This window comes from Vicia villosa, unplaced genomic scaffold (assembly GCF_029867415.1).
Source record: "Vicia villosa cultivar HV-30 ecotype Madison, WI unplaced genomic scaffold, Vvil1.0 ctg.000538F_1_1, whole genome shotgun sequence".
Lineage (NCBI taxonomy): Eukaryota > Viridiplantae > Streptophyta > Magnoliopsida > Fabales > Fabaceae > Vicia > Vicia villosa.
The window spans coordinates 172,313-185,958 of NW_026705247.1; the positions used below are offsets into that span (position 1 = coordinate 172,313).

The following is a 13,646-nucleotide window of genomic DNA, read 5'->3' on the forward strand; positions in this document are numbered from 1 at the left end:
TATCTTTTCTATATAATTAATAAAATTAAATTGTATAAAATATTTCTCTTTTTCAAACAATAATAATTATATTTTTTTAATATGTTAGAAAAATCTAAAATGATTTATAATAAAAAAAAAATAAGCGTACTTCTTAACTAAACTTACATTAGTTAGAAAACTCAAAAAAAAAATTATAATAAAAAACAAAAATGCGTACTTATTAATTAGACTTACAATTTTTTTTAAAATATTTCAAAGTAGGTGAAAGATCGAGCGACTTTAAACAGCGAGATATTAGATTCGAATTCTTTTTTTCGTGTTTGGTTTGTTGGATAAATTTATCTAAACTTTGTTCGACTTCAAAACTAACAATTGAGCTTTGTTATATCTTCGATATTAATAATTTATTACACACAATTAGTTATTTGTCAATTGTATTAAATATTGATTATTAGTAAAAAAAAATGTTAAAAATGTTATATTAAGACTAAAATTATGGCCTAGATTAAAAAAAAAACTTTAAAAAATAAATATATTCATATTAATTGAGAATGTTATTTTGTGTTTTCTAGGAACTCTTTGATTCTCCTTATACACCAATTCTATCTATCACCCGACCAAATTCCAAAGTTCCCAAAAAAAAACCAAATCCCAATTTCAAAGGTAGTACAAGGAAAGTGTAACAACCAGAGACAACACAAATATCAAAACTAAACAGTAAAAATTCTCACACCCCCCCAAAAAACACACACTCTGACTCTATCCTCTGTTCTTGTTCTGTTCTGTTCTGTTCCACCCATAACTATGGATTTTTGGACTTCTTCTCTCCCTCTTGATGATGAATTCGAAAAGCTTGTAATTCGAATGAATCCACCAAAGTTAATACCATAACATCTTCATTTTCATTCTCCTATTTCTGTTGTTATGAAACTGAATTTATGAAACTGAATTTAATTTCTTTGTTTTTTGTTTTTTGTTGCTGCAGAGTCACTGTTGATAATACTTCAAGAAGATCAACCACTTTGATAAAGGTTTGAAATTTTAACGTTATAAGGTCTTAATTTTTGATGAATTTCAAAAGGGTCATTTTTGTTTATGAAATTTTTTTGATGTGAATTGTTGTGGTAGGTTGATAGTGCTAATAAGCGTGGTAGTTTGTTGGAAGTTGTTCAAGTTCTTACTGATATGAATCTCATTGTTAGAAGAGCTTATATTTCTTCTGATGGAGGATGGTTTATGGATGGTATAATATAATTCTTAATTTCTCATCAATTGGTTCATTAATCACCATTGATTTTTTCATTAAAAATGTGTTTTTTTTTTTCTGTTGATGATTTTCAGTTTTTCATGTTACTGATCAAAATGGGAAGAAGTGTCTTCAAGAAGATGTTGCTGACAGAATTCAACAGGTAATAGATCTGTTTGTGATAATAATAATAATCTGATGTTAGTTTTAGGTTTGAAATTTGTTATGATTGTAATTAAGATTTTATGTACTGATTGATATTTTCTGATTTTATCCAAAATAATAGAGTATCCAATCATGAGTAATCATATCATTGTTTCCGGGGTTCTCGGATCGTAATTGTGTCCGCATCCGCATTGGGCGTATTTGCTTTTAATGAGCTAATAGTACTTTTTGCTTTGTTTGTTTCAGTCACTTGGTCAAAGAGTGAATAGTTTCCGCTCCGTGAGAAGGTCTATCGGAGTTCAAGCTGCGGCTGAACATACGACAATCGAGTTAACTGGACGAGATAGGCCAGGACTGCTTTCTGAAGTTTTTGCAATTCTCTCTGACCTGAAATGCAATGTGGTAGCGGCTGATATTTGGACTCATAATTCGAGAATGGCGTCGGTCGTTTACATCACCGACGATGCGACAGGATTGCCGATAGACAATCATGACCGCCTCGCCAAGATTAAGCATCTTCTGCTTTATGTGCTGAGAGGAGACATCGACAAGAAGAACGCGAACACATCTGTTTCGTTTTGTTCGATTCATAAGGAAAGGAGGCTGCATCAGTTAATGTATGCTGATCGCGATTATGATGTGTACGATGGTGATTATTCTTGCTCAACAAGCGACAGAAACAAGCTCTATGTAACTGTTGATGATTGCATTGATAAGGGATATACTGTCGTGAACTTGAGGTGTCCGGATCGACCGAAGTTAATATTCGATACTGTTTTTACAATCACTGACATGCAGTATGTTGTGTACCATGGAACTGTCATTGCTGAAGGACCAGAAGCATATCAGGTTTTTCATTCGATACTTGTATGTTCGTTCGAGTTAGACTTGATACGGCTCCGTTTGACCTGACGTGTTTTTGCAGGAATACTACATAAGGCATGTGGACGGATATCCTATCAGTTCCGAATCAGAAAGGCAAAGAGTGATTCACTGCTTGGAGGCTGCTGTTAGGAGACGAACTTCTGAGGTACTCTCTCCGTTCCAAATTAATTGTTGCGTTATCATTCTGATGCATCATTAATTAATAATATGTACTATTTGAAATAGGGCGTAAAGCTAGAACTTTGCGGTGAAGACAGAGCTGGCCTATTGTCCGATGTAACTCGCATCTTCAGAGAAAACGGGTTATCAGTCTGCCGCGCGGAGGTCACAACAAGGGGTTCACAAGCCATGAATGTTTTCTACGTGACTGACGTGTCTGGAAATCCGGTCAAGAGTGAAACAATTGAGGCGGTTCGAAAAGAGATTGGATTGTCTATACTGCGTGTGAAAGACGACGAGACGTGCATGAATTCTCCGTCTCGTGGAAGTGGAAAATTCTCTTTACGCGAACTCGTTCGGTCAAGGTCCGAGAAGTTTCTTTATAATTTAGGTCTGATGAAGTCTAGTTCTTGAAGTATCGATAATGTTTTATGTTTGTAAATAGTAGCTTTTAGTTTGAACTAGATTTAGACTGGTTTGAAACCTCATTGCAATGTTTTATGATTTGGTCTTTCTAGATTTGGTTTCAATTTCTGTTGAATTCAGATTTTAGCTTGTAGAGTTTTATTTTATTTATCTAGGCAAGTTTCAGTAGAAATAAATGTGTATATTAATGTGCCTTTGTTATATCTTTCTGGCCTCTGAGTATTGTCAAATCCTTTGCAAATGTTGGTGATTAATCTATCTGTTCTAAGAAAAATCTTTCTGATGATACATAGCAAAATTTCGAATCTCAAATTTCGTCTGGTTCAGTTTGAATCGACTGGTTCGGTTTTTAAATGACATATTTAAAATTACTTACATAGAAACTGATTTTGATTAGATTTTTTTGGTGTCTTGGCTGCTGATACCAAACATTTGTAATGTATGGAAGAAGCATTAGTAGATAGTGAACTCATTGTGCAGCTCAACATGTTTCCAAAACTCAAAAGACAATTGGCAAGTCACTTCATTGAAATTAGTTACATTGATAACAATAAACACCAACTTGAGACAAAACAAAAGAGATTAAAAAATTAAAGCAAAAATCATCAAATGCATCCATTATATCTATGTTTGGCATCAACATGTCTTCTCCTTTTATTCTTCTTCTTCAACTTGTCACAAGTGAATGCTCTCTCAAGCTGTTCCACTCTTTGTGTGAGAGATGTAAGAAGTGATGTTTGTTTCTCATTCCTCTCAAACAATTGTGTCATCATATGCATCATCTTCTCATTCTCATTCATCATCCTTATCAATATTTCCCTTTTCTCATCCTCTTCCTCCTCACATAAAATTACATTTCTACCCTCCTCTTCTTTCACATCCACACTATCCTCCTCAATTCCTTCCTCCATCAGACTAGATCCAACACTCTCTTCTTTCTCTTCTACCTCCACTTTCTTCTCATCCTCATTTCCACCCTCTTCCTCTTTTACCTTCATCAAACAATCACCATCCTCATTCTCCACCTCATCTTTGGGACTCATCATTTGAATTTGATCAGCAAATTCTTGAAGAACAATGGCCCGCTTAATGAGTGACTTTCTCAACTCCCTAAGACCACCACAATGAAACACACTAACAGAATCCAACCTAAGAAGCATATTCATGATGGATTCACCCATCCTTATCCTCTCCTTTTGCTCATTCTTCATCATCTTCACAGTTTCTTCATTATTGACCTTCTTGTCAATCTCCTCCAACTCCACTTTTATATTCAACATCTTCTTCAAACTCTTCCTCACAAGATACCCTCTTGCAATCCTTTGAATATTCGTCGCCGATTCGGTTCTAGTTTTCTCAGACCCAACGAAATGAACAGGAATCGAAACCACCTTGGATGGTGTTCTTCTTTTGTTTTTGAAATGCATCATTTTTGTGTTAATTTGAATATACTTATTATGATAATTGAGAGAATTAAAGTTGCTCAGTTGCTTGCGGTTATGTTAATGGAAGAAAGTTACACAGAATGATTTATAATGGATAGGAGAGGTTGTTTGTTGGTATGGAAATGTTCGAGAAGTTTCATGAGACGAGAAGAAGAGAATCGAATAGAAGCAAAGAGAAGAATGAGATTAACTGTTTGCTTACGTGGCATGGACATGGTGGGTCCCTCTACTTTTTTGTTTGGTTCTGGATAACTGTCGAAACTTCTCACTGGGACAGAGAATCAAAAATGAATCGGATTGTCTGGTTGGCACGGATGGGTCCCCTTAGATATTTTCCACTGTCTATTCTATTCTTTATCAGCTGAATTGATTAATGGAAGGTGTTTCTATTCTATGTTCCATTAAGTCATTGTTCTTTTATTGGAGTTTTCTCCTTATTAACTCTTTTTCTTATATATAGATTCTAGTAAATTATTTTATTAACGGTTGTGAATTGAATACCAAGAACAAAGTATAATAGGGAATTAGGGAGGAGAAGAAGAACACAAGAATTGGTTATAACTGCTATTCTTTCACTTTCTCTTAAAACAAGATTACAAGTTTACAAGAATAACAAATAACCTTTCTCACCCTAAATTAGGATTTGCAGCTTAGCAATGATGAGAGACTAGTATGCTATTTATAATAAAACCTAACATACTAACTAATGGGTTTTTTCAGCAAGGCCCATTACACAAGCCAACTTAATAAACAAGCTAACTTAACAAATTAGGGTTTAAACACTAAAACCTAATTTAACATGCTAACAACCCTAGCATCTTCGACATCTGCATGCTAGACCCATCTTCGACTACAGCATGCACACTTCGACACCAGCATGTGAACAATCCTTCGACTTCATGCTTAACTCTGTCGAACTGTCGAACCAAGAAGGTACCCTTCGACAATACTAGAGTTCGATCCAATATCTCACAAATCTCCACCTTGGACCTAACTCTACAACGTCAAGGAACAAACTAGCTTTCTTCATGCAGCTTTATCAACTGCATACAGTGGAAAAACTTGCAACTCGGCAATGTCTTGGTGATCATATCAGCAGCATTGTCTTCAGTCGAAACCTTCAGCACTTGGACTTCTCCACGCTCGATTACTCCTCTGACGAAATGCAGCCTCACATCAATGTGCTTAGTTCGCTCATGATAGGCTGAATTCTTCGACAGGTGTATTGCACTTTGACTATCACATTTAACAGTGATACCTCGACCTTGAAGTTTCAGCTCCTTCGCAAAACCTTCAAGCCACAATGCTTCTTTCACAGCTTCAGTTAGGGCAATATACTCCGCTTCAGTGGTTGATAGAGCAACAACCTTCTGAAGTGTTGCTTTCCAACTAATTGCAGTGCCAAACATAGTGAAAACATATCCAGAAATAGATTTTCTGGAATCCATACAACCTGCATAATCAGAGTCGACATATCCTTCTATTACTGCTTTACTATTTTCACCCAAGGCTCCACCATAAATTAGGACTCTATTCAGAGACCCATTTATGTACCTTAAAATCCACTTCAATGCTTGCCAGTGAGCCTTTCCAGGATTCGCCATGTACCTGCTTACAAGACTTACTGCGTATGCTATGTCGGGTCTAGTACAGACCATAGCATACATCAAAGAGCCGACTATATTAGCATATGGGATGTTATTCATATAGGCTCTTTCGACATCAGTACTGGGATACTGATCAATACTCAGCTTGAATTGAGGGTTTGTTGGAGTCACAACTGGCTTCGAATTCGACATACCATACTTTTCAAGAGTCTTCCGTAGATATGCCTCTTGAGATAGGCATAACTTCGACTTCTTTCTATCTCTTCGAATGTCAATTCCAAGAATCCTGGAAGCAGCTCCCAGATCCTTCATATCGAACTCCTTATTGAGTTCAGCCTTCACCCTCATCACATCTTCAACACTGTTGCTTGCTATGAGAATATCATCCACATAAAGCAACAAAATAACAAATGAATTACCAGGTCGAAATCTGAAGTAAACGCAGTGGTCGAACTGACTTCTAATGAAACTTATGCGTGCCATGAACTTGTCGAATCTCCTATTCCACTGTCGAGGAGATTGTTTCAGCCCATACAAAGATCTCTTTAACTTGCACACATAATCTTCCTTCCCCTTTTCGACATACCCTTCAGGTTGCCTCATCAGGATCGTTTCATCTAGATCACCATACAAGAACGCAGTCTTCACATCCATCTGTTCCAGTTCAAGATTGAACTGTGCCACCATGGCAAGCAACATTCGAATGGACCTATGCTTCACAACAGGAGAGAACACATCATTGAAGTCGACACCTTCTTTCTGAGTGAAACCCCTTGCGACCAGCCTTGCCTTGTATCTTTTCGACGTCACTCCTTCGATTCCTTCCTTAACTTTGAAAATCCATTTACAGCTGACTAACCTTGCCCCAGCAGGTTTCTTGATCAGTTCCCAAGTGTGATTATCATGAAGAGATTTCATCTCATCATCCATGGCCTTCAGCCATTCAGTCTTATTTTGACTCCTCATAACTCCCTTATAATCTCTAGGTTCTTCGTCTAGAACCTCACTTGCAGAGATTAAGGCATAAGCTATAAGATCTGCATATCCAAGTCTTTGAGGTGGCTTGATGACTCTTCTCGACCTATCTCTCGACAATAGGTAGTCATCGTCAGTTTCCTCAACTTCAGCATCTTCTGCTTCTTCTTCGACTTCATCTGGGATATGCAATTCAGCATCAACATGCTCCACCTCAACAGGAATCTCTACCTGTTCCAGCTCTTCGTCAGATGTTTCTGTACTTCGACCAACATCATCAGTTTTCTTAAAAGCCATTTCAGCTTCATTGAAAACAACATCTCGACTGGTGATACACCTCCTGTGACCTGGCTCTAGGCACCATAGCCTATAAGCTTTGACTCCTTCTGGGTATCCCATGAACATGCATTTCAGAGCTCTAGGTTCGACCTTGTCTTGCCTAATGTGAGCATAGGCTACGCAGCCAAATACTCTCAGTTTGTCGAGATCTGGTGGATGTCCCGACCAAACTTCTTCAGGTGTCTTCATATCTAACGTTGTCGAAGGACATCTATTTATCAGATATGTTGCTGTCGAAACAGCCTCAGCCCAGAACACCTTCTTTAACCCCGCACTAGTCAACATGCATCTGACTCTCTCCAAAATAGTTCGATTAAATCTTTCAGCCAAACCATTTTGCTGTGGAGTACCTGCAGTAGTTCTGTGCCTTGCAATACCAAAGGCAGCACAAAAACTGTCGAATGCCTCATTGCAAAATTCAAGGCCATTGTCGGTTCTCAACCTCTTGACCTTTCTGCCAGTCTGATTTTCAACCAGAGTCTTCCAACTTTTGAAATTCTCAAAAGTTTCATCCTTAGTCTTCTGGATGAATACCCATAATTTTCTGGAATAATCATCTACTATGGATAGAAAATACCTTGCTCCTGAATGTGATGGACACCTTGCAGGCCCCCAAAGATCAGCATGGATGTAATCAAGGGATCCATGTGTTCTTTGTTTGCCTTTGTTGAACTTCACTCTGCAAGATTTTCCAAGTACACAGGGTTCACAAAACTTCAGCTTTTCGACTTTGTCTCCACCAAGCAGATTTTGTTTCCCTAATTCGACCAGACCCCTTTCACTGACATGGCCCAATCTCATGTGCCAGATTTCTGTCTTCGACAAAGGTTTCGTGGATACAACATTTGTCGAACCACTTACAACTTCAGCCTCAAGGGTATATAAGCCTTGTTTCTTCACGCCTCTCAAGACTTCCTTCGACCCCTTCATGACTCTTAGGATACTTTTCTCTCCTTGGAAAACATATCCTTTCTTGTCGAATTCACCAAGAGAAAGCAAATTTCTCTTCAAATCAGGAACATACCTGACTTCAGTCAACAACCTTATTGACTCATCATGGAGCTTGAATCTCACAGATCCAACACCTGCAATCTTGCAAGCCTTGTTGTTTCCCAGCAATACTGATCCACCATCTTGATCACATAATTCCTCGAACAAGTCTTTGTTTGGAGTCATGTGCCAAGTGCAACCTGAATCCATAATCCACTCCTTTTTAGAGTCACTGCTTGAAACCACAAGAACATCAGATGATTCGAAATCATCTTGAACAATGGCAGCGTTGCCATTATCCTTACCTCCATGATATTTCAGGCGTTCAGGGCACACCTTTCTTGTGTGACCCTCCTTCTTACAATGGTAGCACCGAATGCCAGATGCTTCGCCACTGTAAGTCTTCGACTGGCTTTTGCCTTTCTTCTTGTCGAACTTACCATCCTTTCGTAAGAGTTTTCCTTTAACGGCCAAACCTTCGCCAACAGTCGAAGGTTTATGCTCCTTTCGTTCATTCAAGTCCTTAGAGTACAAGGCTGATTGAACTTCTTCAAACGTCAGGGACTCCCTTCCATACAAGAGAGTTTCTTTGAAGTGAGCATGTGATCGAGGCAAAGAACACAATAGTAACAGCGCTTGATCTTCATCATCGATCTTCACATCAATATTTTCAAGATCAAGAATCAGCTTGTTGAACATATCCAACTGCTTAGCCAATACTTTGTCTTCAATCATCTTGAATGAATACAAAGCTTGCTTCAGGTAGAGTCGATTTACCAGCGATTTGGTCATATACAAACTTTCAAGTTTCACCCATAACCCTGATGCCGTCGTCTCCTTTGATACCTGCCGGAGAACCTTATCACCAAGGCTCAACAAAATTGCGCTGTGTGCTTTCTCGATCATATTTGTCTTCTCCGCTGCCGTCAATTCTGCATTCATGGCTGCCTCTCCCTTCAACGCTTCCAAACAACCCTGCTGAACCAGTAGGGCTTTCATCTTCAAGCGCCACAGACCGAAATCATTCACTCCGGTGAACTTTTCAATCTCATACTTTGTTGAAGGCATCTTCTCCATGCTCACCGCACCAATTTGTTGTGAATTGAATACCAAGAACAAAGTATAATAGGGAATTAGGGAGGAGAAGAAGAACACAAGAATTGGTTATAACTGCTATTCTTTCACTTTCTCTTAAAACAAGATTACAAGTTTACAAGAATAACAAATAACCTCTCTCACCCTAAATTAGGATTTGCAGCTTAGCAATGATGAGAGACTAGTATGCTATTTATAATAAAACCTAACATACTAACTAATGGGTTTTTTCAGCAAGGCCCATTACACAAGCCAACTTAATAAACAAGCTAACTTAACAAATTAGGGTTTAAACACTAAAACCTAATTTAACATGCTAACAACCCTAGCATCTTCGACATCTGCATGCTAGACCCATCTTCGACTACAGCATGCACACTTCGACACCAGCATGTGAACAATCCTTCGACTTCATGCTTAACTCTGTCGAACTGTCGAACCAAGAAGGTACCCTTCGACAATACTAGAGTTCGATCCAATATCTCACATTAACCCTGTATATTTGCTACAAGTTGTAAGTCAAGTTTATATGTTCATGTTCAAAATGGGAAAACATTATTAGGAAGTAGTCAACTAAATTAGGATCAGTCTCTCCTTTAAACATGTTCAAAATCTCGAAAAATGGATTTTGACATAATGGTCTGTTTCGACAAAGTCACCAGTTGTCCATGACTTAGAATAATTTTATAATTCTTAGTATCAGACAAGCAAGGAAGTACTTCGACAAACGCTAGTAAAGCTGAATCAGATATGCATGAAGGCAGTTGGAAAGTTCAAAGCATGTTAGAGGACGGTTATTAGCACGACGTGCAATTCCTCGACAGTTTTTCTCTAAAGACACGAGAAAGCAAGTCAGGACATGAATGTTTAAATAGAGGTAATTATGTCTAATCTTCTAAGAATTAACCGCCGTCGACGATTATCTTTAAAGTAGTATAAACAATAGACTCGTACACTGTATTCGAGGTCGCAAAATTCATACATCTCTCTATAAAACTAGAGTACCCGAGCCAAAGAGCAAACAATTTGTGAGGAATATGTATGAGTCTGCGTCCTTTTATTTTAGTTGTCTTTATGTTTTCTTAAATAGAACAGTCTTACTTTAATGTCATTTATTGCACTTTTCATCCATTACTTTTTATCTAAACTCTTATTCAGTTAAAGTTTATGTCGTTTTTGTCTTTGTGCGCATATGTGCACAGTCAATCCACACACACTTTCTCCTACATTCAATTTCACAAATTGCTCCGGGAATTTTTCGAGTTAATCAAACTCGTGATTGTTCATCCAAAACACCCACGAACACTCCCACGTTTGAGGAGCCCCAGGGGTGAATCCCTTAGATCCCGCTTAGGCATTACAATTGTGGGAAGAGGGCACCCTAGTCTAGAATTTTACCAAATATAACACTACAATTTTCAAATCATTGAAAAGTGGAGTAGGAATAGTGAGGACGGTTGCCAAACCACTATATATCTTTGTGTACTTTCTTTCTACCCTATCTCTATTTAATTTTTCTTCATTCGTCATGTAAAAGTTAAATTATAACATAGTTTGTATATATGTCATCTAGGTTAGGTTATACTTGTAGTGATTTATTGTATAAGCATAGGTTTGTGTAACATCGGTCTATTCAACCCCCTTTCTAGGCAATTTTCAAATTTATATTTCCAACCAACACACTAATTGGGCCGACTGTTCAGATTACTCCTCCCATGTGCAAGTGGAAGTTTGGGATTCACTTGGATGAAATGTGAGATATGATGGTTTAACCCCGTCACATCCAAAACGTGAGCCAGGTCTGATTTCAACCCTTGAACTTGAAGAACATTGGGGTTGAGAGGCCGTTCATCAAGCGTCACAGGCTGAGGAGGAGCATGTTTCAATTCCATTAGGGTTGCCTCTAGTATTGCTAGCTTGTCCTGACCCAAGAACGGTCAGGGAGTTTCGGTCATCCATCATAGATGAAGATTATTTGTGTTTCTCAATAAGTCCGATGAAACGCGCTAGGGAGAATTGGAGGAGTTGGCCTATCACACCAAGCGTCTTCCGTCTTGTTCTTAGGAGTCGTTAAGTGGGGAAGTCTTCCTCTCTGACTGTCTTCGAAAGGAAAAAGATATACTTAAAGAACAGGCTGATGCCTTCACTATTGAGCAGAATCAATGTTTGTGAGAAATATGGGAATCGTCTAACTCGTTTTTGGCTCTTGAGGCCGATGTGAACCTTTTGAATATCCTAGAACTCTGGTTGAGAAGGTGAAGTTTCTCGTTCAGAAAGTGATGCGTCAGAACGAGACTTTGTCTTCTACTCAGGCATATTTTTCAAAGGTGGAGCTCATTTTTGACGAATCAAACTAGTCCCTGGATCCTGCCCAGGAAAGGATAAAGGAGGTGGAAGTATCTTTGAAAAATTCACAAGAAACTCAGAAGAAAACTGTGGACGGTCTTCGTGAGATGTATCTCAAAATTTTTGTCTTGTCCAAGGAGTTAGCTAAATCACTAAATGAAAGTTACTCTATCACTCAAGACTTTTTTAAAAGTGTCTTGAAACAAGTAGAGCATTTTTACCCTACTAGACCGATCTCTCGAGAACAATGTTGTCTTGACCAAACCATTGAACACGGAAATGTGATTTTTCTTTAGATTTTAATTCATTTCTATCTGTCCTTTCTACCGGAAAAAATTATGTGTTCTATAGTTTAGTTAGTTTTTACTTTTAACACTGTTTACGTTAAAGGTACCTACATTTCAAATAATGGCAACACAAAATGTTGTTTTTCTTAACTACCAAAAAATTGCCAATGTAGTGTTTTGCCACATGACTCCCCATCGTGGATGAAACAACTACACAAGTCAAAAATAATAAAAGTGCAAAACAACTAATCTAGTAGAATGAGAATAACTATCTCTGCCAGAAAAGAAAGTTATTGTTAAAGAACTTGATGACAATTTGTATGATAATTAAAGTGTTTACATGTCTCAAATAAATTTGGGATGGCTTCAATGCTGATTGAGTCACCATATGGTGAAAAAGGTAGAAAAGTTGATTTCTTTTTACACGCATATAAAAGTTTTTCATTGAAATTAGTTACTACATTGGTAACAATAAAATCCAACTTGAGAGATAACAAAATTCATTACAAAAAAGATTAAAAAATACAGCAAAAGTGATCATATGCATCCATTATATCTATGTTTTGGATCAACGTTTCTCCTCCTGTTATTCTTCTTCTTCAATTTGTCACAAGTGAATGCTCTCTCAAGCTGTTCCACCCTTTGTGTGAGAGATGTGAGAAGTGATGTTTGCTTCTCATTCTTTTCAAACAATTGTGTCATCATATGCATCATCTTCTCATTCTCATTCATCATCCTTATCAATATTTCCCTTTTCTCATCCTCTTCCTCCTCACATAAAATTACATTTCTACCCTCTTCTTCTTCTTTCACATCCACACTATTCTCCTCAATTTCTTCCTCCATCAAACTTGACCCCACACTCTCTTCTTTCTTCTCATCCTCATCTCCACCCTCTTCCTCTTTTACCTTCATCAAACAATCACCATCCTCATTCTCCACCTCATCTTTGGGACTCACCATTTGAATTTGATCCACATATTCTTGAAGAAAAATGGCTTTTTTAATTAGCGACTTTCTAAACTCTCTGAGAGCACCACAATTGAACACTCTAACAGAGTCCAACTTAAGAAGCAGATTCATGATTGTTTCACCGATCCTTATCCTCTCCTTTTGCTCCTTCTTCATCATCTTCACAGTTTCTTCACTATTCACCTTCTTGTCAATCTCCTCCAACTCCACTTTCATCTTCAACATCTTCTTCATACTCTTCCTCACAAGAAACCCTCTTGCAACCCTCTGAATCACCATGGCTGAATCATTTCTGTTTCTCTCAGACCCAACAAAACGAACCGGAATCGAAACCACCTTCAAAGGTGTCTTGTTGTAACGAGGAGCCCCCCATAGGGTTCCGAAAGGTGTTGTGCTTCTGTTGTTGTTAAAATACATCACGTTTTGATAATATGAAAAATGCTTCTGATATTTGAGAAAATTAAGATTAAGGTTGTTCAGTTGCTGTTGTGATATAATGGAAGAAAGATGAAGGATATTTATTATTGTTGGTTTGGAAATGTTCGAGAAGTTTCATGAGGGCAGAAGAAGAGAATAGAATTGAAGAGAAGAATGAATGAGATTAACTACTTGCTTACGTGGAATGAGTGGGTCCCACTATAATGTTTGTGTCGTTCTAGATAACTGTCGAATCTTCTCGATAGGACGGAGAATCAGAAAATGAATCGGATTATGTGGTTGGCACGGG

The 13,646-nt window shown here is 37.8% G+C and overlaps 3 protein-coding genes across 3 annotated transcripts; 1 reads left to right on the forward strand and 2 right to left on the reverse strand.

The window, feature by feature from the left end:
• The first annotated feature begins 579 nt into the window (after positions 1 to 579).
• LOC131629218 (ACT domain-containing protein ACR4-like) lies at positions 580 to 3,382 on the forward strand. The gene is made up of 7 exons (XM_058900014.1): positions 580 to 860; positions 968 to 1,013; positions 1,111 to 1,225; positions 1,324 to 1,391; positions 1,640 to 2,242; positions 2,319 to 2,423; positions 2,504 to 3,382. The coding sequence occupies exons 1-7, from the start codon at positions 787 to 789 to the stop codon at positions 2,849 to 2,851; spliced, it is 1,359 nt and encodes a 452-aa protein (XP_058755997.1). The 5' UTR covers positions 580 to 786; the 3' UTR covers positions 2,852 to 3,382.
• Positions 3,346 to 4,403, reverse strand: LOC131629219 (BAG family molecular chaperone regulator 5, mitochondrial-like). Its single transcript, XM_058900015.1, has one exon. The coding sequence runs from the start codon at positions 4,291 to 4,293 to the stop codon at positions 3,469 to 3,471; it is 825 nt and encodes a 274-aa protein (XP_058755998.1). The 5' UTR covers positions 4,294 to 4,403; the 3' UTR covers positions 3,346 to 3,468.
• Positions 4,404 to 12,484: 8,081 nt separating this feature from the next.
• On the reverse strand, positions 12,485 to 13,336 carry LOC131629228 (BAG family molecular chaperone regulator 5, mitochondrial-like). The gene has a single exon (XM_058900025.1). The coding sequence runs from the start codon at positions 13,334 to 13,336 to the stop codon at positions 12,485 to 12,487; it is 852 nt and encodes a 283-aa protein (XP_058756008.1).
• Between the last annotated feature and the right edge of the window lie 310 nt (positions 13,337 to 13,646).